Consider the following 26240-nt stretch of genomic DNA (forward strand, 5'->3'; position numbering starts at 1 on the left):
AATTTTATAGTGTATATTTTATATATATCCTATATGAATATACATAACATATACATATACAAATACATATAATTATTATACGACATATGTACTCATAATTATAATACAATATATTATGTGTACACATATACTGTGTATTATATAATTATATATTTTATGCATAATGTATACTTACATATTATGTACTGTTACATCATTATGGATTATAGATTATAGATAATGTAATGTGTTATATATACATATATACGTATACATATAATGTACATACATGTCCTATGTATTATATAATTGTATATATGTTTACAGTTATAACATATAGCTGTATATTATATATTATTTAATTATACATTATATATTGTTACATGTTATATAGATATATACACGTATACATATAATTTTTTTTTAATTTTTAAAAAATATATTCATGAGAGAGAGAGAGAGGCAGAGACACAGGCAGAGGGAGAAGCAGGCCCCACGCAGGGAGCCCGATGCGGGACTCGATCCCGGGACTCCAGGATCGCGCCCTGGGCTGAAGGCAGCTGCTAAACCGCTGAGCCACCCAGGGATCCCCCAAACATATAATCATAATATATTAACATATATACCATGTAATATATAATTATATACATTTTTAAATGCTGTACTTATGTATTATATATGATAGATTATATAATACACCAGTGGTATACAAGCGTGTATGACCTAATATAATCTATGTGACATAATCGATACATAATAGTCTATGTACGATATAACATGATCCATACACCATATAATATAGTTTTTATATAACATCGCACACAGCACACTTTATCCACATTTCTGCAGACTCCGAGCGTCTTGGCGTGCGTTTCCCATGAAGCAGCACGGTGGGTGCGTCTCTGGTGCGATGTCACAGCTGCCCCTTGGCACCTGTGCCCCCGGACAAAGCCGTGACGGTCACATGCACACGGGCCTGGGTACACCCAGGCGCACACGCACCCCGTCCTTGGCAAACGTGCGGCGCTCTGTCGCAACCATCTGCGGGGAGTCCGACCTGGACTGGGCTCTGCGCCCCAGGGGCCACGCTGGGAAGCGCTCTGGGGTGGGGTCATCGATAACCCGGCAGGTGGGTGGCCGTCGCGACCCTCCCACGTGCACGCCTGGCTCGTTTTTAGACACCCGCGCCGCGGAGAGCTTGTGAACGCCAGACATACGTGTGCTTCAGGGCTTGCTGTGCACACAGGATGGGGATTCGGGACACAGCCACCGCGTCAGTGAGAAAGCGCACGGGGACAGAGCCCTGGAGCTGCAGGTGTGGCTCCACCTGGGCCCCGCCAGGCGTCCCGAATCCTCAGGGGCCCTATCCGCTTGCTGAACCCACCAGGTCAGGGCGCTCTTCCCTATTTGACCTTGGGATTCCTCATCCCGGGTCTCGTCTTGCCTGGAGGTAAAGTTCATGAAGTGGCTCCTGTTAATCGACGCGTGTTCTGAAGGCTTCGGGAACGACCTCATCGACGCCAAAGGAGTGCATGTCTAGTGGGGGATCAGGTGGTGTGGGACCTGGGAGGACATGGCTGGGGAAGTTGTGGCCTGAGAGTGGAGACACCCGGCAGAGACGCCGGGGCCTGGTGGTCAAGGTTGGCGTCCACGGGGACGAGTCGGGCGGAGAGCAGGTGCGCGGGATACGAGGTGACCACAGAGCCGCGTCCCCTCGGTGCTGTTGCTCCCCGAAACCCACAACCCCAGTCTCACCGCGAGAAGAGCACCCACACGAGTAAACCCCAACAGTGGTGCGTCCTACAAAATCCCCGGCCAGCAGGCCTCCAAAATGCCAAAAGCTCCCCAGCACTGAGGCGCGTCTGAGAAACTGTCACGGCCCAGGGCGACCCCAGGAGACAGGCCGCCTAGCATGTCACTGGTAGGGGGGACGGGTGGCGGTACCGCCGCTGCCTTCTCTGTGCTCACCTTGCATCACCCTGACCCCTCAGCACGGGTGGCCACGACTGGACGTGGGGCCTCCCTGGGCCCTGAATGCAGCACCAGCGCTGCGGGAGGGCCGGGCCGCCAGTCGGCCTCCTGAGGGGTCTCCGCCAGCCCCGCTCCTTCCTCGACAGGCTTCCCGAAGCCCTCAGCTCCCAAGGAGGGCTGGTCTGCAGCAGGGGTGGGGTGTCGGGGGCTTGCCTGGGTGTCCAGGATCTCCGCGAGCTTCTGCAACAGTCAAGGGGCTGATCCTGAGGCGTCTGTCTGGTAGTTGTGGGTCCACCCACAGACTGCACCCACCCTATGTGGTTTGGGGTTTTCCTCTGGGATCAGCGTGACACCACCCCTCGTCTCAAGTCCTGTGGTCACAGTGAACACAGACCTGCTTGGGGCCAGGGGCACGTCTTCCCTGCTTCTCAGACTCTCCTGTTTTCCAGAGCTCAGAAATGGAGCAAACAGGCTCATTTGTCTGTCTGCGCTTGTGTGTGTGTGTCTGTGTGTGTGTGTGTGAGATCTGTATTGATCCATCATCTACCTGTCAATCATTTCTATCCATCCACCATCCATCCTCCATCCATCCATCTGTCCATTTATCCATCGATTGATCGATCGATCCACCATCCATCCATCCACCATCTATGCATCTATATGCTTATCTGTCATTTATGTATCCATCATCTATCGACGTATCTCCCTATGTGGCATCTCTGTATCTATCCACCAGCCGTCGTTTATCAATCACCCATGTATCCATCATCTAACTATCCATTAGCTATGTATCTATGTATCCATCCATCCATCCACCCACCCCCCCAGCCACCCATGCATCCATCCTTCATCCATGTATCTATGTATTTATCCATCATTTACATATCAATCATCTATGTACGTGGGTGTCTGTCTATTGAGCTGGGCCAGTGAGATGCATAGATACAGAGAGAGCTTTATTTTAAGGGGTCGGCTCACACACTTGTGCAGATGCAATTCCAGAATCTGCAGGTGGAAGCAGCAGTCTGGGGACCCGATGAAGACCGATGGTTTGAGCCCGAAGGCTGTTCTGCAGCCTGAATTCCTTCGTGCTCTGGGGACCTCATTTTCTGTGCGTTTGTCTTCTTCAACTGATTGGACGAGGCCCACCAACGTTAGGGAAGGCAATGTCTTCGACTCAAAATCCACTGATTTCAATGTGCCATCACAAAATAGCATCACAGAAACACCCAGAATAGTACCTGGCTACGTATCTGAGCGCCATGCCCCAGCCAGGGTGACATGTAGAATTAACCATGATGAACGGATGGCCTCACGCGCCGAGAAGCTGGAGGGCTCACCTGTTTGTTTATATGATTCATGCAGAGCAGAGCAAAATCTGTCTGCAGGGAGCCGACCGCCGGAGGACCCCACGGAGAACGCAAGGCCTACGAGGCAAAGAACAAACCCCATCTGGTCCTCCCCTCTCCCCGAAACCTTCCAGTGGCCACGCCTGAGCCGGGGCATTCCTTTTCTCGCAGGTAGTACAATCTCGGTATTACAGTCTTGCAGGTACATCTCTGAACCCTGATGACGGTGGCGTGGCCCACGCGGGGTCCTGTCACTCGTCCGCAGCTGTTGTTCATGCAACGCGCAGCTTTCTAGGTCTGACGCATTGCACCTGCCCATCCCGCAGGTACCCGGGCGCCTGCTAGGTGGGCTTTCACAGGGGGACTGTCGGCTTCACACCTGCTCCCAGAACTCTTGCTGAGAACAAATCTGGTTTACAAAATCCGCGGAATGACGCCCCGTGGCTCTCTTTCTTTTCTTTTTTTAATTTTTATTTATTTATGATAGTCACAGAGAGAGAGAGAGAGGCAGAGACACAGGCAGAGGGAGAAGCAGGCTCCATGCACCGGGAGCCCGACGTGGGACTCGATCCGGGTCTCCAGGATCGCTCCCGGGCCAAAGGCAGGCGCCAAACCGCTGCGCCACCCAGGGATCCCCCGTGGCTCTCTTTCAAAGCTAAAATAATGCGTTTTCTTTCCTTGAGGGGAAGGCTTAGAGGAGAATATGACTCCGCGAAGGAGTCACGGATGGACCGTGAACATACGACGCTCATGAGAGAAGCCGGACACACGAGGGCTGCACGGCGAGTGATTCTATTGACATGAAATGTCCAACACAGGTGAATCTACAGGCAAAAAAAAAGTGATTTACTGACTGCCAGGCGCTGGGGAGTGGGACGGGGAGAGACTGCCTAATGCGGATGGGGGGTGTCCTTTGGGGACATGAGAATGTTCTGGAACTAAGTAGAGCCGGTGGTTGCACGACCGGGGGCATGTGCGCTAAATGCCATTGCACCCTTCACTTCAAGATGGTGAATTTTATGTGACGTGAACTCCACCTCCACCCAGAAAAATACCCGTTTGAAGATAACCGGGCTGACGCCTTTGGGACCGGGGCCAAGGGAGGAGGGCTCCTGTTTGCGCCACTGATAAAACTTTTTTTTTTTCTTTCCTATTCTCCAATCTCCAAAAGGGTTTCCGAGAACCCTGAGTGGGCCAGGTGTGATTGCAAGCATGCAGGTGGTGCATGCTTTGGTAAAGTGCACCATCGCAGCAGGACAGGTTGCTGAATTGTTTCTGCTGCCTTCACGAGGGGAGGGGAGGCCTGTGATGGTTGCCCACCTGGCACCGAGGCTCATAGGTATTTATTAGGAAGAAATGACTGAGATGTGGAGCTTGTGAAGGGCACCGTGCTTCCATGGACAACTGTCCCAGGGAGAAGATCCTGCTCCTGTTGGGCTTTGTGGGCCAGCTGATCCACCATTGTCCCCTTGCTGCACGGCCAGCTTGCCCTCCCAGGGCAGGTCTCCACTGGCCTTCCACACACAAGGGAAAAAGCAAGGAGGTCAGGTTTTGTTCCTCCAGCTGCCCAGGACGGGAGGGTCATGCTGTGAGTACCAGGAGACTGGCCAGTTTATGGAGGGACATGGGCATGGAGTCCTGGCTACACTGGCTGCTGAGCTCTGCTGCATGGAAGGAGGGAGTGGGGACGTGGTGGCCAACACCCCTCCCAGCTCTACACGTACCTGGGATTCAGCATGAGAGTCTTCACGGTGGCCACACAATGCCTGGTGACTGATAAGGTGACAAGCAACCGGAAGAAGGCAGGAAATGAACCAGCCACACCTTCCCTCCTCATGCTGGGGAGCGGAACACCCACGGAAGCCCCACCTTGAATGTTGGCTACCCAGCGTCCTGCAAGCCTTGGTAACCGACATGTGAGAGCAGCCCAGCTGCTGCGCCAAACAAATAACACATGGACTCTCCCTGTGTGCCGAGTGCATCTCCTTGGGGAAGGCGATGCAAACACGCGTCCCGGACGCGCTGACCAACGCAACGATGATCCCCTCACACGCTACTGAGAACAACAAATGCGGTTGCAGACATTGGCGATGAGCTAAACATTGCTGTTTGGAATAGGGACGGGACCCGCGAGGTGGATTGATTAAGCATGAGAGGCTGATGGTCGTTGGGTCGAGACAAATTGTCCACATGGCAATTCCCAGTTGAAACACAAAATAGGTGACGAAGGAGGGTTTGAGAAATATGTGTGATGAGCATGCTTCCCGTTAAAGTCAAGAGGGTAGAAATGTAAATCTGGAAGGACAGATTGGTGGATGGATGGATGAATGGATGATAGATGGGTGGGTGGATGCAGAGATGGGTGAGTGGATGGATGGGTGGATGGATGGATGGAAGGGGTAGATGGATGGGCAGATGGATGGATGGGTGGATGGATGGAGGGGTAGATGGATGTATGGGCAGATGGATGGATGGGCAGATGGATGGATGATGATGGATGGATGGAGGGGTAGATGGATGGATGGGCAGATGGATGGATGGGTAGATGGATGCATGGATGGATGAATGATGGATGGATGGAGGGGTAGATGGATGAATGGATGATGGATGGATGATGGATGGATGGATGGATGGATGAGTATATGGATGGATGAGTGGGTGGATGCATGGGTGAATAGATGGGGGGATATGAGTGGATGGAGAGTACAGAGGTTGCCAGAGCTCTGACATTGGATCCTACCTCAGTTATCTGGTCACTGGAATTTTCAGTGATGTCTCAGGCTTGGACCCTGCCTACAGGTCTCCCTGGTAGGCCTTATTTGTTGGAGGCCTCATAATGGGGCCGCTCTCCTGGGCCTCTCCCAATGGTCACTTGTCACTCGAACTTTCCAGGTGGCCCATCCCTGCACAGTTTGCTCTGAAGGCCACACTCCTTCCTGGTTCAGTTCTCGCTAGCCTGGCATCTTACACGCTATTCTGGATCATACCCCAATGACCCTAAGGAGAGAAAAGCAGAAGTCCTGTACGCTGGTGAGAAGTACGAGGACACCATTTCTCTCAAAGGAAGGGACACTTCTGTATCTTGGTTTTGCATATTTATCTCTTGTTCTGAGGCTGCCCTTTGATCTGATCTCTACATCTGATTTTCCTACTCCTCTTTCGAGAAATCACAGAGAAGCACTAAACCCGTATTTGAACCCATGTAGATAAACCCAAGGCATGAAGACACCAAACCCATGTCTCTAAAGCAGGAACAAACCATGTAGGACATGTAGAGTCAGTCTTAGAATGAACAGAGGGGGACACTCTGCGAACAAACATTCAGGTCCAGGAAACACCACGTTTCTCTGTACGATCTGGACAGGCCACGTGGGTGAGGGACGTAGGGGATTAGGTTGGGCTTAACCCAGTGAGACACAACCACAGCCTCCACCTGGATGCGGAGAGCTGGTTGTGGGTTCAGCTTTGCCCCTAGACCCACAAGAGCTCCATTCTGCGTGGGAGCCCGCAGGAGGTTTGTAGGATCTTTCTCATGGAAAGTCAGTCCTACAAGCATATTCAAGCACGCCCCACTCCCCAGTACCTGCCTAGGGGAAACCACTCTGCCCCCAGAGGCCAGGATACCCTCAACTTCCTTCAACAAGCTGTCGTGCACATCCGCCCTTAAGGCTTCTGCCGTGATCTCTTGAGGGGACTCCTCCCTGTCCTAGCCATGCTTTATTTCGAGTCTCCTTTCAAACTGCTTACCATAAATTGTAGGACTTGTGCACTTTGTTTTCATGTGGTGAAGACTCAGCCTGACATAAAAGGAGGTCTGGTCTATGCCCCGGCTCCTGGTAGGTGATGTCCAGGCCACGACATGTCCTGTCCTGTCTTTGTCTGCCTGGGAGCTTTGATCACTTGACCATGTAGTGATGTGGTTTATGATGAGGGCTTCGAGACATGCTTTATTAGTCTTAACCTCCAAGAGGGTGTGAAGACTAAAGATATTATCGTGAACCTCCAGAAGGAGGTGAGACTAAAGGTCAGCCACAACGAGAGTATGTCATCAAGTGTTTTTTTTTTTTTTAAACTGGATGGCAAGGCTCAGGTGATCTTCCTAGGTTGGCAATATCCCACGCAACTTGTCACAGATCGATGCTAGTATAGATGGATGGGTGGATAGGTGGATGGATGCGTGGATGGGTGGATGCGTGGATGGGTGGATGGGTGAATGAGTGGATGCATGAATTGCTGGATGGATGGATAGATGGATAATTGAATTGTTGGATAGATGAATGGATGGATGGATTGATGATTGAATGGGTGGATGGATGGATGGAGGGATAGTTGAATTGGTAGATGGAAGGATGGATGGCTTAGTTGCAGCTCCAATGTCATGGTTCTTCCTCCTCCTGGACTCACTCAGACCTCCGGATCTTACTGGGCAGTTCCATCAGGGCTTCAGGCGTCTCCAAACCAACATCATGCCAACTGGACTTACCTGCCTCCTTCCTGCGTCAAACAGAGCCTTTTCCTAATTGATTTTCCTATGATGAAGTGTATGTCGTCAGTCTCACGCAGTGGCCAGAGCCGGGGACCTCGGGGTCATTCTTATCCTTCCTACCCATGACCCCGCAATTCAGCTGGACACCTTTGATTCAGTTACAAGTCCTCTATCCTTCTTCATCCCCCTTTCTCCATCTTTTCCAGTGCCATGGTTCCACCACCCCCAAGTGCTGTTGCACACTCTGAAGTCACCATGGAATACCAAACCATCACAACACTGGGAGCCTGTGACATATCTGCAACATGCCATCTTCCTGTAATGTCGCCTCCTCTTGGGTGAGTACAATGATGCCTGACTCAGCGTAAGGGTGCAATATGTGGCTGACTCAGAACCATGTATGTGTACATTGAACTGCTTCCAATTCTCATAATTAATGCTGCTGGAAGCATTAATTGCACATGTGCTTTGTATACCTTAAAAAATATATATGTTTAATCCAGATACCCCTAATACATGAATGTGCTGCACATACCTATATAAGTATCTGGGTATGTACAGACATACGGTGCAATATAACTTGCACATGTTTCTTTGTATACCCGCAGGGAATAATTCTCTGGGATGAATTACCAGCAACGGAATTGCCGAATCGAAGAGAATGTGGGCACATTAGAAATGGTAATTAATAGACATTGTTCAATTTCCTTTGGAAAATCAGGGAAGTTAACATTCCCAAAACCAGCAGAGGAGAGCGTAAAGTTCCCACAGGGCCTCCCCCTCATGGTGCGGAGACAACAGAATTCCCTTTTTATCTTGCTGCTTTAGAACTAGTCAGGCACTTGTTGAGTTAAAAGTTCTGGGATCGATAGAGAACTTTCCAGGAAGAGCACGAGTTGCCTAGGGTGGATTTCGTAAATAGGGTAACGTTCATGGGAAACCACTGGACAGGTCTCTGCTGAGGATGGATGAGGGATTAACTAAGTGACCCTCAAGACCTTGGCTTCCAACCACACTAGAGGATTAAAACGGCAGAGCTCCCACCAGTGTTCGTTAGGGTGGTGGGTGCGCCACCTGGTGGAAAGGAGTTGTTTCGAATGAAGGCTTCAGAGGCATGATTTATGAGGTAGAGGGAGGGACAGAGGGAGGGCTGGATGTATAAATTGTTGGATGGTGGAATGGAGATGTCAGTGAGGGGGTGGATAAGTGGGTAGATGGGTTGTTGGATGGATAGATGGGCTGATGGGTGCATAGATGGTGGATGGATGGATACGTGGCTTGATGGATGGATAGATGGGTGGATGGATGCATAGATGGGTGGATGGGTGGATGGATGATAGATGGGTAGATTAGTGGATGATGGGTACGGGGAGGGTGCATGGAGGGATTGAGTGGGTAGTTGGGTGGACAAATGGAGATACACATGGATGGATGGGTAGATGCATGAATGGATGGATGGGTGAGGGGATGAATTGGCGATAAATAGATGAGTACATAGGCGGATGGATGGATGGATGGAGATTGATAGGTAGATAGATACGTAGATGGATACATATTCATATATGCAAACATTTGTAGATCTACATATTTACATCCTCAAGCACTTTTCTTGTAGGACAAACTTGATGGAATCCCCGAATCTGGGTCAAAGTGAAAGCTATCCACACAAGGGGGGAGGTGTGTAAGCAGGAGGGAAGTGTGTCATCTAGAGTGGAGCCAGAATTGGATTGGTTCTGCGTTTAGACCAGTTGCCTGGTCTCAGTTCCTGGGGTGCATCATCGAATGCCCACATCTAGCCTGGGACTGGTCCCTCTGTGTGTCAGCCCCAAGCGGTTAAAGGAAGGTGATGGTGGCCTACGGTCATGGTGGCCTACGGTCAGCTCTAACCCAGCATGACTGGTGTCCTTAGGAGAAGCAGAGGCCTAGAGACAGACACACACGGAGGGAAGACGTCAACCAGCACGGGGACGGTGGGGTCTCCCTGGAGACGCCGGGCTGTCTTACAAGCTAACTGGTTACTAGCAGAACTCAGTTCCCTGTGGTGGGAGCGGTGACACCTTCACCTCCTAGAGGCCACCCGGCAGTTCCTGCCAAATGATCTTCTCCATAAGGCGGTTTGATTCTTTTTCAGGGCAAGCAGGCTGTGTCTCAGCTGCTGCAGATCTCACGCCTGTCTTAATCCTGACTTCTAACCTGATTGGGCCAGGCCCACCCAGGACGGATTTTTGCTTCTGATTAGCTTGCACGAACTCATTACGGACTTTAATGACAACTGCAAAATGCCTTCACCTTCGGCATAGCACCCCGGGAGCGAATCCCATCATCCTGCCAGCCTTCATCCCCACTCAGCGAGGGTAACTTATGCAGCTATGCACTCACCATACTAGCGCACTAGGGCAGAGCTGCAGGTATTAGGGACTTTGTTTCTCTATTTCTGAGGTGCATCCAGAAGAGGGGTATCTTGCTCAAACACAGAAGAGTTTTCCTTGAACTTTTTTTTTTTTTAAATTCTTACGACCGCGTCTTAGGTGTGCAGGTCCTGAAAGAGTATCTCATTTCTTAATTTGCTTTGCAAATGCTTCAGAGAACAGAGCGGAAAAACAGTTTCCAAATTTAACAGTTCCCCGGGGAAACGCGCCATCGCCTCGCAAGCAGCCTTGGGGAGAAGGTTTTAACCAGAATCCCAAGCACCTCTCCCTTCCCAACACGGAGGAGGAGTTACATAAGGACGGCAAAGCCGCACCTGCCACCCGGAAGCCTGTGTGGGTTCAAAGACTGGTCCCTATTCCCGCCCCCCAATCCGGGGCCCGCAGACCCTCTGTGTCCTCCTCGCCAGGGGAGCGTGATCATGTTCGCTGTCACGGGCGGCTTATGAACAGCACGGCGTGACTCACACGCAGAAGACACCCAGACGACGTGACTCACACCTAGCAGACACCCAGAGAGCCAGGAGCCCCACGTGACACCAGGGTCCCCGCACCCACTCCGGCCCCCTCCGAAGCTCAGGTTTTGGCACCTGTGCAAGCGACAGAGGATCTGTGTGCTTGCTCTGCCACCCTGGATTTTCACTTGGCGGTCTTGTGACATACTTTTTTTTTTTTCCTTAAGATTTTATTTATTTGATAGAGCGAGACTGAGAGTGTGTGACGAGGGGGGCGGAGGAGAGAGAGAAGGAGAAGCAGGATGGCCCGCTGGACATTCAGCCTGCCCACCCGGGGGGTTAGGGGGCTTGACCCCATGCTCCCCAGATCATGACCTGAGCTGAAAACAAGAGTTGGAGGCTCACCAGGCCGGAGCCACCCACGTGCCCCTCCCTCAACAGTGTCTCGCCTACTGTGGGAGCTTAATGTGTTAACTTAATGCACCATTTACAGATACGTGTGTTAAAGATTATGACATATTACATATTGAAAGTGTTTTATGTGGATTTGCAAGTTTTATAATGAGCATATGCATGTGCATGAATATGTTCATTTAAATGAATAAGTGAAATAAGAATGTTCACTTAAAACACTTTAAATGTCTAAGAAATAAATCATATTTCAAAGTGAATTGTGTGTCAGAATAAACTACACGAGAAGGAGAGACGTGAGGGTGCTGAAGCACGAAGACGTGGGTGTCTATCCCGTTACAGACTTCGACGTGGTTACATTGTAACTCCTATTCCGCAATCCAGACGCGTAGTAAATAATAGTAACTAAGTAGTAGATGAGTGAGCTCCGCGTTGACCGTGCGGCGCGGCGGCAGGCGGTGCGTGGTCCCGACAGCGCGAGGGGCGCGAGCGCGGCCCGTGCACCTGCCGCAGACGGCGCGGCCCCAGGTGAGGCCTCCGGCTGGACGCGGGCACAGCTGGCGCCGGGGGGCGGGGCGGACTCGCGCACGCGCAGTGCCAAGCCCGGGCCGGCCCGCCCCCCCCTCGCGGAGGCCTCCCGGAAGTCCCGCCTCCGGGGCGGGGCCAGGCCCGGCAGACGAAACGGGGAGCCGCCGCGCGGCCGCTTCCGCGGCCACGAGCGCCGGAAGCGGAAGTGCGTCACAGGGGCGGGCGGCGGCGACGGCGAGTGGCGTCGGGGGCGCCTCCGGCGGAGGGTGGCGGCGCCGGGCGGAGAGGCCGCGGCTGCGGGGTCGTGGCGGGTCGGCGGTGAGCTCGGGCCTGGGCGGCGGTGGCCGGGGGCGCAGGCGGAGCCCCGCGCCGGTGAGCGACACCCCGTGACCAGCCGTTTCCGCGGACGGGGCCGGGGCTTCCGGCGGGGGGGGCGGGGTGTGTGAGGGCGGGGGGCACCGGGGGCACCGAGGGGGAGGGGCGCTCTGCGGGCCGGGGGTTCGGGGGCCGTCTGCGAGGGCACCGGGGGCACCGACGGGACGGGCGAGGGGTCTCGGTGCTCCGGGAGGGGCCGCCTGCGAGGGCGGGGGGCACCGGGGGGACGGGGACGGGGTGTGGGGGCCCCGGGGGCAGCCGGGGACCGGGGTCTGCGAGGGCGGGGGCTCCGGGGGCAGCCGGGAACCAGGTCTGCGAGGGCGGAGGGCACCGGGGGCACCGAGGGGAGGGTCTGCCGGGTCTGGGGGCTCCGGGGGGCAGCCGGGAACCGGGGTCTGCGAGGGCGGAGGGCACCGGGGGCACCCACGGGAGGGGTCTACCGGGTCTGCGAGGGCGGGGGCTCCGGGGGCACCGAGGGGAGGGGTCTGGGGGCTCCGGGCGGCCGGGGTCTGCGAGGGCGGGGGGCTCCGGGGGCATCCGGGGGCAGCGAAGGGACGGGCGCTCCGGGGGCTGGGGCTTCCGGGGGTGGGCCGGGGTCACCGGGGTCACCGGGGGGAGCGGCGAGGGTCTGGGTGCTCCGGTGGGGGAGCCGAGGTCTGCGAGGGCGGAGGGCATGGAGGGCAACGAGGGGAGGGGTGCATGGGGGCCGGGGCTTCTGCGGGGTGGGCTGGGGTCTGCGAGGGCACCGGGGACACCGGGGAGAGCGGCGAGGGGTCTGGGTGCTCCGGGGGCGGGGAGCTGGGGTCTGCGAGGGCGGGGGCACGGGGGACAGCGAGGGGAGGGGTGCATGGGGGCCGGGGCTTCTGCGGGGTGGGCCGGGGTCTGCGAGGGCACCGGGGACACCGGGGAGAGCGGCGAGGGGTCTGGGTGCTCCGGGGGCGGGGCTTCCAGGGCGGCCGGTGTGTGCGAAGGGAGGCGCGTACCGGGGGCACTGCGGGGAGGGGTCTGCGAGGTCTGGGCGCTGCGGGGGCGGGGCTTCCAGGGGGCGGAGTCTGCGGGGCAGGGGGAGGGGTCTGCGAGGTCTGGGCGCTGCGGGGGCGGGGCTTCCAGGGGGCGGAGTCTGCGGGCGCAGGGGGAGGGGTCTGCGAGGTCTGGGCGCTGCGGGGGCGGGGCTTCCAGGGGGCGGAGTCTGCGGGCGCAGGGGGAGGGGTCTGCGAGGTCTGGGCGCTGCGGGGGCGGGGCTTCCAGGGGGCGGAGTCTGCGGGGCAGGGGGAGGGGTCTGCGAGGTCTGGGCGCTGCGGGGGCGGGGCTTCCAGGGGGCGGAGTCTGCGGGGCAGGGGGAGGGGTCTGCGAGGTCTGGGCGCTGCGGGGGCGGGGCTTCCAGGGGGCGGAGTCTGCGGGGCAGGGGGGAGGGGTCTGCGAGGTCTGGGCGCTGCGGGGGCGGGGCTTCCAGGGGGCGGAGTCTGCGGGCGCAGGGGGAGGGGTCTGCGAGGTCTGGGCGCTGCGGGGGCGGGGCTTCCAGGGGGCGGAGTCTGCGGGGCAGGGGGAGGGGTCTGCGAGGTCTGGGCGCTGCGGGGGCGGGGCTTCCAGGGGGCGGAGTCTGCGGGGCAGGGGGGAGGGGTCTGCGAGGTCTGGGCGCTGCGGGGGCGGGGCTTCCAGGGGGCGGAGTCTGCGGGCGCAGGGGGAGGGGTCTGCGAGGTCTGGGCGCTGCGGGGGCGGGGCTTCCAGGGGGCGGAGTCTGCGGGGCAGGGGGGAGGGGTCTGCGAGGTCTGGGTGCTGCGGGGGCGGGGCTTCCAGGGGCACGGAGAGGGTCGACGGGGGCGGGGCTTCCAGGGGGCGGAGTCTGCGGGGGCACCTGGGGCACAGGAGGAGGGGCCTCCGAGGTCTGGGCGCTGCGGGGGCGGGGCTTCGGGGGGGCCGGGGTCTGCGAGGTGTGGGAGCTCCTGGGGCCCCGGGGTGGAGGGCTGCCGGGGCTGGTGGGTAGGACGTCAGCTTCGGTGGGGCAGGGGGTCATTGCGGCGGGGTGGGCTGGGACCTGGACGATCAGGGGCCCCGGGGCCGTGTCTGCAGGGGGCCGGGCTCCGGGGGGCTGCGGATGGCCTGGGGCCCTGAGGACGTTAGGGGGTGTGGGGTGTCTGCGGGGCTGGGCGTGGGGAGACCATGGGGTCCAGAGAGCCTAGCCTAGGAGCTGCGGGGAGCGGGGAGGGGGCGTCGGGGCAGACGCCCTGGGCGGGTCTGGAGCCTGCGAGGGCGGCGGGAACTTGGGTGGGTGGTTGGGCTGGGGTGTGCTGGCCAGGTGCTGGGGAGGGGTGCGGTGTGCGAGAGGGAGGGGATCTGGGAGGCCGGGGTTCCCTGAGCAACCCCCTGTGTGCAGGTCACTGCCCTACTGCACACCCCCCCGCCCAGTGTGGGGCTCCACCCTAGAACAGGCTGGAGACTCCTCTGCCCTGCACACCCTGTGTGGGGTTCACTGCCCTACTGCAGACCGGGCTGGCAGCCCCTCTGCCCTGCAGCTGCTCCTCTGTGGAGGTCACTGTCCTACTGCACGCCCCCATGTGGGGCTCCCCTCTAGACCAGGCTGGGGACTCCTCTGTGCTGCAGCTGCTTCTCTGTGGGGGTCACTGCCCTACTGCACCCTCTGGTGTGGGGCTCCCCCTAGACCGGGCTGGCAGCCCCTCTGCCCTGCAGCTGCTCCTCTGTGGAGGTCACTGTCCTACTGCACGCCCCCATGTGGGGCTCCCCTCTAGACCAGGCTGGGGACTCCTCTGCGCTGCAGCTGCTTCTCTGTGGGGGTCACTGCCCTACTGCACTCTCTGGTGTGGGGCTCCCCCTAGACCGGGCTGGCAGCCCCTCTGCCCTGCAGCTGCTCCTCTGTGGAGGTCACTGTCCTACTGCACCCCCTAGATCGGGCTGGGGGCTCCTGTGCCCTGCACACCCCTCCCCACCTGAGCCTCAGGGCCTGTGGGGAAGCTCCCCAGCCCGTGGGTGGCGGCGGAGGCAGCCACCTGTATCGTTTGGGCTCGTGCGTGCAGCTCGGATCTCTCCGGAAGCCGCGCACTGGTCCGAGCAGGAGGGGGGGTCAGAGAGGGCATAAGAGGACCGGTGCCCACACAGAGCCCCAGCTGTGCAGGGGCCCTTGTGCTTGTCTCTTGACGGCGGGCGAGGAGGGAACGGGAGTCCACGGGGCAGTTGTCGTTGGATGTGTCGGCCGGGAACTTCCTTCCTGCTTCCTCCGGGCCACCACCTGCGCACACCCTCCCCTGGCTGCAGCCGAGCGCCTTCCTGCCCCTTCCTGCCCCAGCCTCTGAGCCTGCAGCCCAGGGGACCTGGGTGCTGTTGCCAGTCCGCCTCTCGGCCGTGGACGGCAGTGGGAGCCCCCAGCAGTGCTGGTCCGTGGCCCTGGGAGCCCTGCTGCTGCTGCTGGGCACCCACAAAGGCTGGCGCACTCGGCTGCTCTTAGAGGTTCCCGTCAGCCTGGTTTCCTCTGACTAAAACGTGAGGGCAGGTGACGGCATGTTTTAGTGCAGCGAACAGGTGTGCCCGTGGCACGGCAGAGAAGCACGCCTGTGTCCGCAGGCCTGCCGTGGGGCTGGGCGCGTGCACGCTGCTCTCCACGCCCACCCTGACCGCCCGTGTCTGTTTCAGGCCCGAGGTCCCGGCTATGGCCGCGGCTACCATAGTCCACGACACGTCTGAGGCGGTGGAGCTGTGCCCCCCGTACGGCCTGTACCTGAAGCCCATCACGAAGATGACCATCAGCGTGGCGCTCCCGCAGCTGAAGCAGCCCGGGAAGTCCATCTCCAACTGGGAGGTGATGGAGAGGCTGAAGGGCATGGTGCACAACCACCAGTTCTCCACGCTGCGCATCTCCAAGAGCACCATGGACTTCATCCGCTTCGAGGGCGAGGTGGAGAACAAGAGCCTGGTCAAGTCGTTCCTGGCCTGCCTGGACGGCAAGACCATCAAGCTCAGCGGCTTCTCCGACATCCTCAAGGTGCGCGCCGCCGAGTTCAAGATCGACTTCCCCACCCGCCACGACTGGGACTCCTTCTTCCGTGATGCCAAGGACATGAACGAGACGCTGCCCGGGGAGCGGCCGGACACCATCCACCTGGAGGGGCTGCCCTGCAAGTGGTTCGCCCTCAAGGAGTCGGGCTCTGAGAAGCCCAGCGAGGAGGTCCTGGTCAAGGTGTTTGAGAAGTTCGGGGAGATCCGAAACGTGGACATCCCCATGCTGGACCCCTACCGCGAGGAGATGACCGGGCGCAACTTCCACACCTTCAGTTTCGGGGGCCACTTGAACTTTGAGGCCTACGTGCAGTACCGCGAGTACGTGGGCTTCATCCAGGCCATGAGCGCCCTGCGCGGCATGAAGCTCATGTACAAGGGGGAGGACGGAAAGGCCGTGGCGTGCAACATCAAGGTGAGCCTCCGCCGGGCCACCTGCTGCGGGCGGTGGGGGGCAGCGTGCCCCTCATGTGGCATGTGGCTCCGGGTGTGGGCAGGCGCACAGGCGGCCCCGCGGAGGAGCCAGGCTGCGGGGGCCCTCGGCGGCGGAGGGGGGCCTGTGGCGGCCGGCTGGTGGTGCAGGTCCAGGGGACGGAGGGGCCCTGCTGGCGGGGGGGGGGAGGGGGACACGCTGTCCCTGAGGAGCGTGACGGGCTTCCCTGCCAGCAAACGGGGCAGGCCAGCCGTGTCTCAGAGTGCGCGCCCCGCTGGCATCCGGGCTTCACCTGAGGCGCGCCTGCCTGCGACCCCACGTCCTGGGTGGGGCCACCTGTGGGGGCGGGGTTCCCTGCCCCGGAGTGGGCCGCCTGGGGCCGCCTGTCCTGCGGCGCGCCCATGGGTCACTGCGCTCTGTTCTCCCGAAGGTTTCCTTCGACTCCACCAAACACCTGAGTGACAGCTCCATTAAGAAGCGGCAGCTCGAGAGGCAGAAGCTTCAGGAGTTGGAACAGCAGAGGGAAGAGCAAAAGCGCAGAGAGAAAGAGGCCGAGGAGAGGCAGCGAGCGGAGGAAAGGTGTGTGTGCACACGCGAGGGCTGTACACGGCCCCTGGATGCCCGCTGTGTGCGTGAGTCTGTGTGCAGGTGTGAGCACCTGCCTGCTGGGGGCCTGGAGGGCGCCTTCCGCGTAGAGCCTCCTGTGGGCATCGTGTGTGTGTGTGTGCACGTTTGAGTGTGCGGGTGCGAGCATGTGCCTGCCAGGGGCCTGGAGGGCGCCTTCCACGCAGAGCCTCCTGTGGGTGTCGTGTGTGTGTGCGCGCGCACATCTCCGTGTGCAGGTGTGTGCACGTGCCTGCCAGGGACTTAGATGGCGCCTTCCGTGCAGAGCCCCTCCTGTGGGCGTCCTGTGTATGTACGTGTGCGTGCATGCGCATCTGCGTGCGGGTGTGTGCATGTGCCTGCAGAGAGTCTGGATGGCGCCTTCTGTGCAGAGCCTGTCCCGCGGGCGCCGTGTGCACGCACACACACCACCACGGCACACGGCACCTCCTGGCCGCCGTGCAGGCCGCAGGAAGCTCTGTGACGGGCTCACCGGGACACTTGATGACGTCGGTCAGGTTCTAGGAGCACAGTGTCCTTTAGCACGGTTTCAGAGGGTCGGGTTCGAGGTCACTGGTTGGGGGCCCATGGGTCACGGTTGCCCCGGGCATCTCCTGCTTGCTGTGCTATAGGAGTAACCTCACCAACGGTGTCACCTACATTTTGGGGAAACGAGACATTCACGTGCCTTCGCTTCTGCTGCACTTTGGGCACTTTCGCAGCTCTCGTGTGTTTGCCAGGTGCGCTTTCTGTGTTTCGTGGTGTGTGCAGGCTGGACGTGCGTGTGGTGTCCGGGTTCACCCGCGCCTGGTCTTGCGGTTTATCTGTGCGTCGAGCGGACTCCGCGCTCCCCGGCTGCTGCGTGCCGGTGTGCTTCTGTAGCTCCCGCTTTACTGCAGACGGAGGGCCACGCTGCGCGCAGCTCCCGCTCCAGCGTCCCGTTGGGGGTGGCGGGTGCACACCGTGTGCGTCACTGCTGACCCAGCTCCCCTCCCGGATCCCTGCTGGGAGCGTGTGGCGGCGCGGTGGGCTCAGGGAGCCCTGGGCTGCCGGCGGGGTGGTTGCGGGGCAGTGGGGTGCATGCTGGCGCGGAGCTGTGCCGTGGACGCCGCTCCTGGGGACGTGCTGGGGATGTCACACTGCCCGGCCGCTCCCTGGATCAGCACCTCCGGGGCCAGGGCAGGAGGGGCACGGGCGGCTCCTCTGACCTCGGCAGCGTCCCAGCAGCTCAGCCTTCCACCGTGCGTGCACCTGCTGATCGTGACCCACACGCCCCCAGCGGGCAGGGTTCCCCGCGCGGCCCCACTCCCTGGGTGTTAGCGGTGGGACATGTGCGCATGTGGCCTGAGGACCGACCCTCCCTGTGTGTGGGCTGCAGGCGAGCTGGGCACACGGGGCTCCCGGACGGGGGGCAGTGCGGGTGCTGCGGGTGCTGTGGTCACGGTGAGCCAGGAAGGAGCGGGGCCTGCAGAGCCTGCTGCTCTGGCCGCTCGCGATCCTCACGTTGGGGCCCCCACCCGTGCCGAACACGGAGGGTGTGAGTTCTTGGGCTCCGTGGGGTTCGTGTGAGAGGAAGGCCTGTCTGCAGGGGTCGTGCTGCGGCGGTGGCCGGCTCTGTGGAAGCGGCCGCGCTGCGGGGATCTCTTAGCTCCTGACCACCGTCCTCGCTGTCCTGCTTGTGCACGTTTGCCTCTTCTGCAGTCTCATCCACGGGGGGTTGCAGGGCACATACTGTTCTGTCTTCAGTGGTTCCCGGAGCAGAACGCTCCCAGAACGTTCCATGTGACCACACTCACGTGTACTCGTCCCTGTTTACAGAGCCCTAGCGATGGGGGCTGTCACATCTCAGCATTGCCTGTTCCCAGTTACTCCCTGAGCCGGCTGCCGTGTGCACGACCTCCTCTGTGCGCCCCCCATGCTGTCATGGGCTGGCATGCCACTGGGCATTGGGTGTGTCCTGACGCTCCTCTCCACCTCCTGCACTGGCCCCGGGTCCAGCGTTCCTCTCCTGTCCACTTGTGTGGCTTGTGGGGCAGGCACGCCGTGTCTCGGGGGTCCTGCCTGGTGCTCCTGCCTGGTGCTCCTGCCTAGTCGTCCCGCCTAGTAGTCCTGCTTGGTGCTCCCGCCTGGTGCTCCTGCTCGGTGCTCCTGCCCAGTACTCCTGCTCAGTGTTCCTGCCTGGTGCTCTTGCCTGCTGCTCCTGCCTGCTTCCGTTGCCTAGTAGTCCTCCCTGGTGCTCCTGCCTAGTGCTCTTGCCTACTAGTCCTGCTTGGTGCTCCTGCCTACTAGCCCTGCCTGGCGCTCTTGCTTAGTGCTCCTGCCTGCTGCTCTTCCCTAGTAGTCCTGCCCAGTGCTCCTGTTCGGTGCTCCTGCCCGGTGCTCCTGCGTGGTACTACGTCCCGGGGCCGCTGCTGGCCTCTGGACCTGTGTGTGTGTGTTGTTCAGACCTGATCTCCCTGTGCCATTAGGGCCACCCCTTCTATTCTGAGGCTTCACTGTGGTTAGTAGGATACTCCCTCCCAAGGTCCTGAAAATTCTCGCTTCGGCGTGCGCCTGCCCGTTCTCCAGTTCCTCAGATTCCGCAAAATTTACCACCCGTCCCGGTAGTAGGGGAGTACTCCTATCCCCCGTCCTTATCCATGGGGATGAAGAGAAGGGTGGCGCTCGTGCGTGTGCCCCGGTGGCCGTGCTGTCCGCGCCTGCCTAGTCGTGCCCGCTGACCGCGTCCTGAGCGCTGACCCGCGGTGCGGCGTCGATGCCTCACGGAGCCCTCGTGTATTTTGCGCAGGAAACAGAAGGAACTTGAAGAGCTGGAGAGAGAGAGGAAACGGGAGGAGAAGCTGCGCAAGAGGGAGCAGAAGCAGCGCGATCGTGAGTTCCGTCGGAACCAGAAGAAGCTGGAGAAGCTGCAGGCGGAGGAGCAGAAGAAGCTGCAGGAGAAGATCAAGCTGGAAGAGCGCAAGCTGCTGCTGGCCCAGCGCAACCTGCAGTCCATCAGGCTGATCGCCGAGCTGCTGAGCAGGGCCAAGGTACGGCGGGCGCGTGGACGGGTGGGCGCGGGGGTCTGGCCAGCGGTCTGGAGCGGGAGGTGGCGGCCGCCGCCCCCGTGAGAACGGGCGTTTGTGCGCACAGCCATGCCGTCGTCGGTAGCTTGTAGCCTCCCTGCCTGGTCCCAGATGCTAGGATGTGTCGTCGCACAGAGCTCGTAGCGCTGTGACGAGTGTCACCTGCACTCACGTCTCCCGGACTCGGTCCCCGAAACCTGCCAGGAGCAGGCACGCAGGGTCACCGTTGCCCGGGTGGCGGGAGTGGCCGAGCTCCCCTAGGTCCCTGCGGATGCCCGCCCGCGGCAGATGCTGTGCCCGGGGCCGTCGGGACCGTGGGCTTTGCTCTGACCCCACAGGCCAGCGGCCAGGGGCGGCGGGAGGCTGAGGGCTGAGCCCGCTGCTAGACAGGGCCCGTGCGGTGGCGTCCCTGCGGGGCTCAGCGGGCGCCACGGGGCCTGGTCGGCCCACGTCCCTCGTCCGCGGCCCTGGATCTGACAGGTGTCAGCCGGCGCGCCGCGGATGAGCGCCTCAGAGCTGAGAGCCGCCTCGTTCCTCCCACCCGCTCCTTCCGGAGGCCCGACCGGTAACTCCTGCGAGCCGGGGGCCGGGGACGCGCGGGGACCCCGCCCGGCACTCCTTGTGCTTGGGCAGGCCGCGTGCCCCGCGGAGTCAGGCGCGGGGCGACCCCATAACCTGTTGTCTAATTACAGTTGTGATAAGTCCCCGGGAAGGAGACTGGCAGGCGCGCTGAGACGTGGCAGCTCAGCTCTTGTTTCATGGTGAATATTGAAGACGCTAACCCAGGCCAGGCCCCGCACGTCCCGCGGCGGCCACGGCAGCGTGTGTCCGCCTCGTAATCTCAGCTCCCTGACGCTGGTGACCGCTTGCGACCTCACAGCAGGCCCCGTGTGCGCCTCGGAGGGGCCAGGCCCCACCCGGAATGCCCGCCCCGGGGCTGTGCCACGTAGCTTCGCCTCGGGGTTTCCTTCTCGCTCGGACGCATGACGGCCCGGGCGTGGTAGGGACGGGCGGGCCGCACTCCGGCCGGAGCGTCCACCCGGTACCCCCAGGCCTCAGGGCATCCACAAACCCAGCGCCTCCTGGGAGCGTGCAGGGCGCGCGAGGTACATGTCCGTGTCTTCCCCTTTGTGCTGCAGGCCGTGAAGCTGCAGGAGCAGGAGCAGAAGGAGGAGACGCTGCGGCTGCAGCAGCTAGAGGAGAGGCGGCGGCTGCAGGAGGCCGAGCTGCGGCGCGTGGAGGAGGAGAAGGAGCGCGCGCTGGGGCTGCAGCGCAAGGAGCGGGAGCTGCGGGAGCGCCTGCTGAGCATCCTGCTGAGCAAGAAGGCCGACGACCCGCACACGCAGGACGAGCTCGGCGTCTCCCACGCAGACCTGCTGCAGCCCGTGCTGGACATCCTGCAGACCGTGTCGGCCGGCTGCGTGGGCGCGGCCTCCCTGCACCCCCTCGTGGGCCAGCCGCCCCCCGGCACGCCGAGGGAGACTCCGCCCTGGCCGGAGGCCGACAGCACGCCCAAAAATGTGAACGGGAGCCTGGCCGAGGAGGCCCAGTGCAGGGAAGGCCTGAGCGCTCGGCTGGCCGCCGCGGGGGACGGCTCGCCCGAGAAGAGGTGCCCCGGCGTCCTTGCCTGCATTCCCGACAACAACCAGCAACCCAAGGGCGTGCCCGCCGCCTGTGACCAGAGCGTCCCCAAAAAGGACACCCGTTCGGAGCAAGACAAGTGCAACCGCGAGCCCAGCGGGAGCCGCGGCCGGTCCAGCGGGGGCCGGGGGGAGGACGACAGACACAAGCGGGAGAGGAGCCGGCCGCGGCGGGCTGGCAGCCGGGAGGACGGGAGGCAGCCGCGGAAGGAGCGGCGGCAGCACAAGAAGCACTCGCGCCAGGACGACAGCCCTCCGCGGCGCAGCGCGAGCCCCGACCACAACCGCTCCCGCAGGTCCCACAGCAGGGAGCGCTCCAGCCGCAGGGAGCGGAGCCGCGACCGCAGGGGCGGCTCGGGCAGGAAGCGCAGCCGCCACCGCCGCAGCGACCGCGACCGGTCGCGCTCAGGGTCCCCCAGCCGGCACCGCAGCACCTGGAACAGGTAATGCAGGGCGTTCCCGCTCGCAGCCATCCGGCGGAGCCAGGCCCTGTGGCGCTCCGGCCCCTCCTCCGCCCGGCCTCCGCGGAGCGCAGCCAGGGGGCCACCGGGCAGGACGGCTGCGCCTTGCAAGTGTCCCTTGGTGAGCCTCTGGCGGCCCTTGTGTCGGAACGCGCAGCCCTCAGTCGCTAGCTTTAGTTGTCCCTTCAAACTGTTGATCCGATAGCTTTAACGTCACCGATTCCCTCTCAATCAGGAAACACGCTTGCCGAGTGGTGACGAGTGCAGAGCCCCCTGTACACGCAGGCGGAGCAGCGTCTCTGTCCCCTTTGGGGGCACCTGCATGTGCGCTGATTCTCGGGAGGCCGGTTGCACGTCCCTGGGGAGAGACGGTCACGTATGGACAGACGGCCATGGTCCCACAGGGCCACGAAAATTCGAAAAGGCCCTGCCCTGGTGTTTTGTTTTGTTTTTTTTTTCCTTTTTCTTTTGTGATTTTAACTGATTGGGAAGCGCAGTTGGCGGGATGCCTGGAGACCATGCCAGTCCTTAAGGTCAACACTCAGACGTGCTTTCTAAGGCGTCGGTGTGCGGGGGGCGCCCCCAGCACAGTCCGATGCTCGTTCACTTCAGAGACGTTCACGTTACAAACTGGTGATTAAGCATATAAAGAAAAAAAAAGGGGGGTTGGTTAAAAGCTTTGGTTTCTAGTCGAGGTTAGCGTGTGTGGTTTTTTTAAGAAGCTGTTTTGCTAAATTATTTTTACTTGGAACGTTTCAAACAGATTTAAGGCTAAAAACTTGTTAAATTTTATAATCATTTGCTTCTCCAAGTGAAGCTCGAGAAACACTTAAAAATAGCTGTAATGTTTGCGTTAGGAAAGATGGTGTTTATTCCAGTTTGCATTTTTTTGTGAAATAAAATCTTTTTCCAATGAACTAATATTTTCCAGCCTTTCTGTGTGTTTGTTTAAGCTCCTGGGGCTGCGTTCCTGGGCTGAGCCTAGCTGAGCAGCTCTGACACAGATCGGAATCATCGCTTCCTTTAGAGCCGCTCGCGTGTGGGCAGCGATGCGCTTCGTAGGGCTGTCACTGTGAACTCTGCCCGTGGAAGGAGGATCCTGGGTCCTAAGAGGCCTTCGATTTACTGAGCTCCACTTTAGCAGATTCACGGAAGCTAAAGAGCCGCTTTTTAAAGTCAATCAAAGTGAAGGTCGCTGTTTGCTCACCTGGCCTCGTAACAGGCAGGAGTCGGCGCTCCTGCTGGGACTGCAGACTCTAACCATCCCTCCACCCGCCCGTGTGTCGCTAACACGCAGATCTTGTCCGCATGTGCACGTCTGGTCACGGGCATCCTGCACCCCAGCTCCCTGGCGCAAACCGAGATGGACACGGCACACTCGCGTCTTTCTTTCTCTGGCGTGGCTCTTATCTTGTCTCTCACCTGCTCAGGTGAGGGTGCAAGACGTGCTCAGGCGCCCAGTGATTGGAAACGCTTCCCGGAAATCCTGTCCGGGTCCCTGTAGCCCAGCGCTGGACGTTTGTTGGCCCCGTCAGTGGCTCAGAATGTCCTGGGACCGGGTGTCGGGAAGTCTCTGAGGTCAGGGGGAGGTCTCTGAGGTCATGGGGAGTGCTCTACGTGAGCTCAGGGAGGTGGGTTTGGGTTCTGTGACTGATGTTCTCCAGCTGGAGGTCTGTATGCTGGAGAGAGCAACGGTGGGGGGGGGGGGGCTTATGGCAACAGGTGTCGACCTGGAACACGCTGGTGCATTGGGAAGAGGAGGGAGGTGCAACTGCGGAGTGTGTGGCCTTCAGGGCGCATGGGATGTACATGTGGCTGGTGGGTGGGGGTGCAGGAGGGCCCCGGGAAGGGTGGAGAATGCCGGCCCCATACCTGCCCAATGGGATGTCATGGGGAGGAGACTCAGGAGTGTGAGTTTTGAAGACCCCATCCAGGGCTCTGCAAGTACATCCAGCCCCTGCGGTGCAAGGAAGGCGGGGTGGCCACAGTGCTGTCCAGGCCGGTCCACCCTCGCTGTCCTCACAGCTGCGGGGTCTGTCAGTGACTGAATGTGGGGCAGCGCTGACATCTCCAACCTTAATAGCGGATACAGCACATTCTCCTTGCTTTCCTGTCAGATTTTGCCCTTTGTATTCTGACTCTCTGTTATCGGGTGCGTACAAGTTAACGATGGTACCGTCTTGGGAGAACTGACTCCTTGCTCATTTCTGGCACTCTTTTTTTTTTTTTTTTATTGGTAATTTCTTGTTTTGAAGTCTCTGGTGGCAAACGGGGAACAATGGACTTTGTTGGGAAGAGGTGTCCATGGTGGTTTACGGGGCAGGAAGGGAGTATTTCCACCCCAGAAGCTTTGTCCTATACGCTTGTGGGGTGAGGAGGGAGGGCAGCATCTGCCTCTCCGTCCGTGTTTGTCTGGGTCTCTGTCATTCACCACATTTTGCCGTTAGCCTCCTTCTGGGCAATCGGCATCATTGTGTTATCGTGGGAACCTTAAAACCGCCTCCTGATCTGTCGTGGTTCCACCCGGGTGGACTTTGGCAAATGGACAGTCGGCTTACTCTGAAACCAGTAGTGACAAAGTAGATTCTGGGTCACACTCACACCCACACATGCTGAGGGGTCGATGCCCTGGGGCTGCAGTGGGGACCTCGGCCACCTCTACCTGTTTGCCGAGAAATTCCCCTGTCCCGAGTGTGCCCTGTGTCATCCCGAGGTACCGCTCTTGATACAAACTGCCCCTGGACTTACACCAGGAACGACCGGTGGGGACGGTTTTCCTCAGTCGCATCCCGAGGGAGGGATGGGGCAGGGATGTTCTCCAGACCTGAGGGCAGCGGGGTCTGCGTGGGACCCGTTCTGAAGACCGCAGCCAAAATTTCCTTAAAACATCTACACCAGGAAATGCACCGCTGGCGTTTTGGGGGAAATGTTCAGTAAAATGCATGTTTGGGGAAAGGTTTAAGAAGTGTGTAGGGAATCCCTGGGTGGCTCAGCGCTTTAGTGCCCGCCTTCGGCCCAGGGCGTGATCCTGGAGTCCCGGGATCGAGTCCCGCATCGAGCTCCCTGCATGCAGCCTGCTTCTCCCTCTGCCTGGGTCTCTGCCTCTCTCTCTCTCTCTCTCTGTGTCTTTCATGAATAGATAAATTAAAATCTTAAAAAAAAGAGTGTGCAGGGGTGTCTGGAAGAGGCCTGCCCCAGGATGAGGCATGGTTTCAGCCCTGCAGGTGCACCGGGGCCACCTGGGTCAGCCTGCAGTACACAGTGGCTGCCTTCTCCATCCTGCAGTGTAGACGCGTCCTCACAGCCCCCTTCATGCCCAGCTGAAGCACCCGTGCTCCTGTCCGCACCCCTCCAGGAGTCCGCCTCCGCTGCCCTCCCCGTCAGGCATGGGCCCCAGGCTCACATCACCCCCAGCACCCAGCAGAATGGCCGTGCCTGGCCACGTGTCTCTGTCATATGTGAATCCTGAATCCTGACCCCCAAGGCGGTGGTTATCAGCTGGTGGGCCTTGGGGAGGGGATTTGCTCATGAGGGCCTTGCCCCCACGAACAAGATTAGTGTCCTTATGCGGCCCCAGAGAGCCCCCCGGCCCCTCCCCTGTGTGAGGACCCGGAATGGGCAGCCATCTGTGAGCCAGGAAGCGGGTCCTCACCAGACCGTGAGTCTGCCAGCATCTCGACTCATGTCCACACCCCGAACCGTGAGGGATACACGGCTGTTGTTCCCAAGCCCCCAGCCTGTGGCATCGTGATTCCAGCTGCCCCAGCCGAGACTGCAGGTGACGAGATGCCACGTGACAGGACGGCAGGTGAAGGGACGCCAGGTAACGGGACTCCAGGGGATGGGATGCCAGGTGATGGGACTCCAGGTGATGGGATGCCAACACCAAGTAACGGGACTCCAGGTGATGGGATGCCAGGTGATGGGATGGCAGGTGACAACAGCAGGTGATGGGAAGTTGACACCAGGTGATGGGACAGCAGGTGACAACACGTAATGGGACAGCTAGCGATGGGATGTCAGGTTATGAATGACACAGTAGGCGACAGG

The 26240-nt window shown here is 59.6% G+C and overlaps 2 protein-coding genes across 3 annotated transcripts; one reads left to right on the top strand and one right to left on the bottom strand.

Annotated features, from left to right (window-relative positions):
* Positions 1-1953: 1953 nt before the first annotated feature.
* Positions 1954-13994, bottom strand: LOC129517656 (basic proline-rich protein-like). Its single transcript, XM_055337577.1, has 5 exons — positions 13836-13994; positions 12964-13756; positions 12453-12636; positions 11436-12375; positions 1954-2190 (listed from the first exon to the last, which is right to left on the bottom strand). Exons 1-5 carry the CDS (start codon positions 13992-13994, stop codon positions 1954-1956), a joined length of 2313 nt encoding a protein of 770 aa, XP_055193552.1.
* Positions 11813-23111, top strand: AKAP17A (A-kinase anchoring protein 17A). 2 transcript variants are annotated; one of them, XM_055338925.1, is made up of 5 exons: positions 11813-11923; positions 15626-16403; positions 16852-17000; positions 19813-20053; positions 21229-23111. In XM_055338925.1, the coding sequence occupies exons 2-5, from the start codon at positions 15642-15644 to the stop codon at positions 22174-22176; spliced, it is 2100 nt and encodes a 699-aa protein (XP_055194900.1). In that variant the 5' UTR covers positions 11813-11923; positions 15626-15641; the 3' UTR covers positions 22177-23111. The 2 variants fall into 2 exon arrangements, with proteins under 2 accessions (XP_055194900.1, XP_055194899.1); XM_055338924.1 differs by having other exon boundaries at positions 11833-11977.
* Positions 23112-26240: the final 3129 nt, after the last annotated feature.

This window comes from Nyctereutes procyonoides, unplaced genomic scaffold, assembly GCF_905146905.1.
Source record: "Nyctereutes procyonoides isolate TBG_1078 unplaced genomic scaffold, NYPRO_anot_genome, whole genome shotgun sequence".
Classification (NCBI taxonomy): Eukaryota; Metazoa; Chordata; class Mammalia; order Carnivora; family Canidae; genus Nyctereutes; species Nyctereutes procyonoides.

Coding starts and splice junctions, on each gene's coding strand:
- LOC129517656 (XM_055337577.1), bottom strand. CDS start 13,994: ATGACCCCCTGCCCCACCGAAGCTGACGTCCTACCCACCAGCCCCGGC. Junction 13,757..13,835: donor CCCCTCCTCCTGTGCCCCAG/GTGCCCCCGCAG, acceptor CCGCCCCCGCAG/CACCCAGACCTCGCAGACCC. Junction 2,191..11,435: donor TGCGGAATAGGAGTTACAAT/GTAACCACGTCG, acceptor TGACTGTTGCAG/AAGCTCGCGGAGATCCTGGA.
- AKAP17A (XM_055338925.1), top strand. CDS start 15,642: ATGGCCGCGGCTACCATAGTCCACGACACGTCTGAGGCGGTGGAGCTG. Junction 16,404..16,851: donor CCGTGGCGTGCAACATCAAG/GTGAGCCTCCGC, acceptor GTTCTCCCGAAG/GTTTCCTTCGACTCCACCAA. Junction 20,054..21,228: donor AGCTGCTGAGCAGGGCCAAG/GTACGGCGGGCG, acceptor TTTGTGCTGCAG/GCCGTGAAGCTGCAGGAGCA.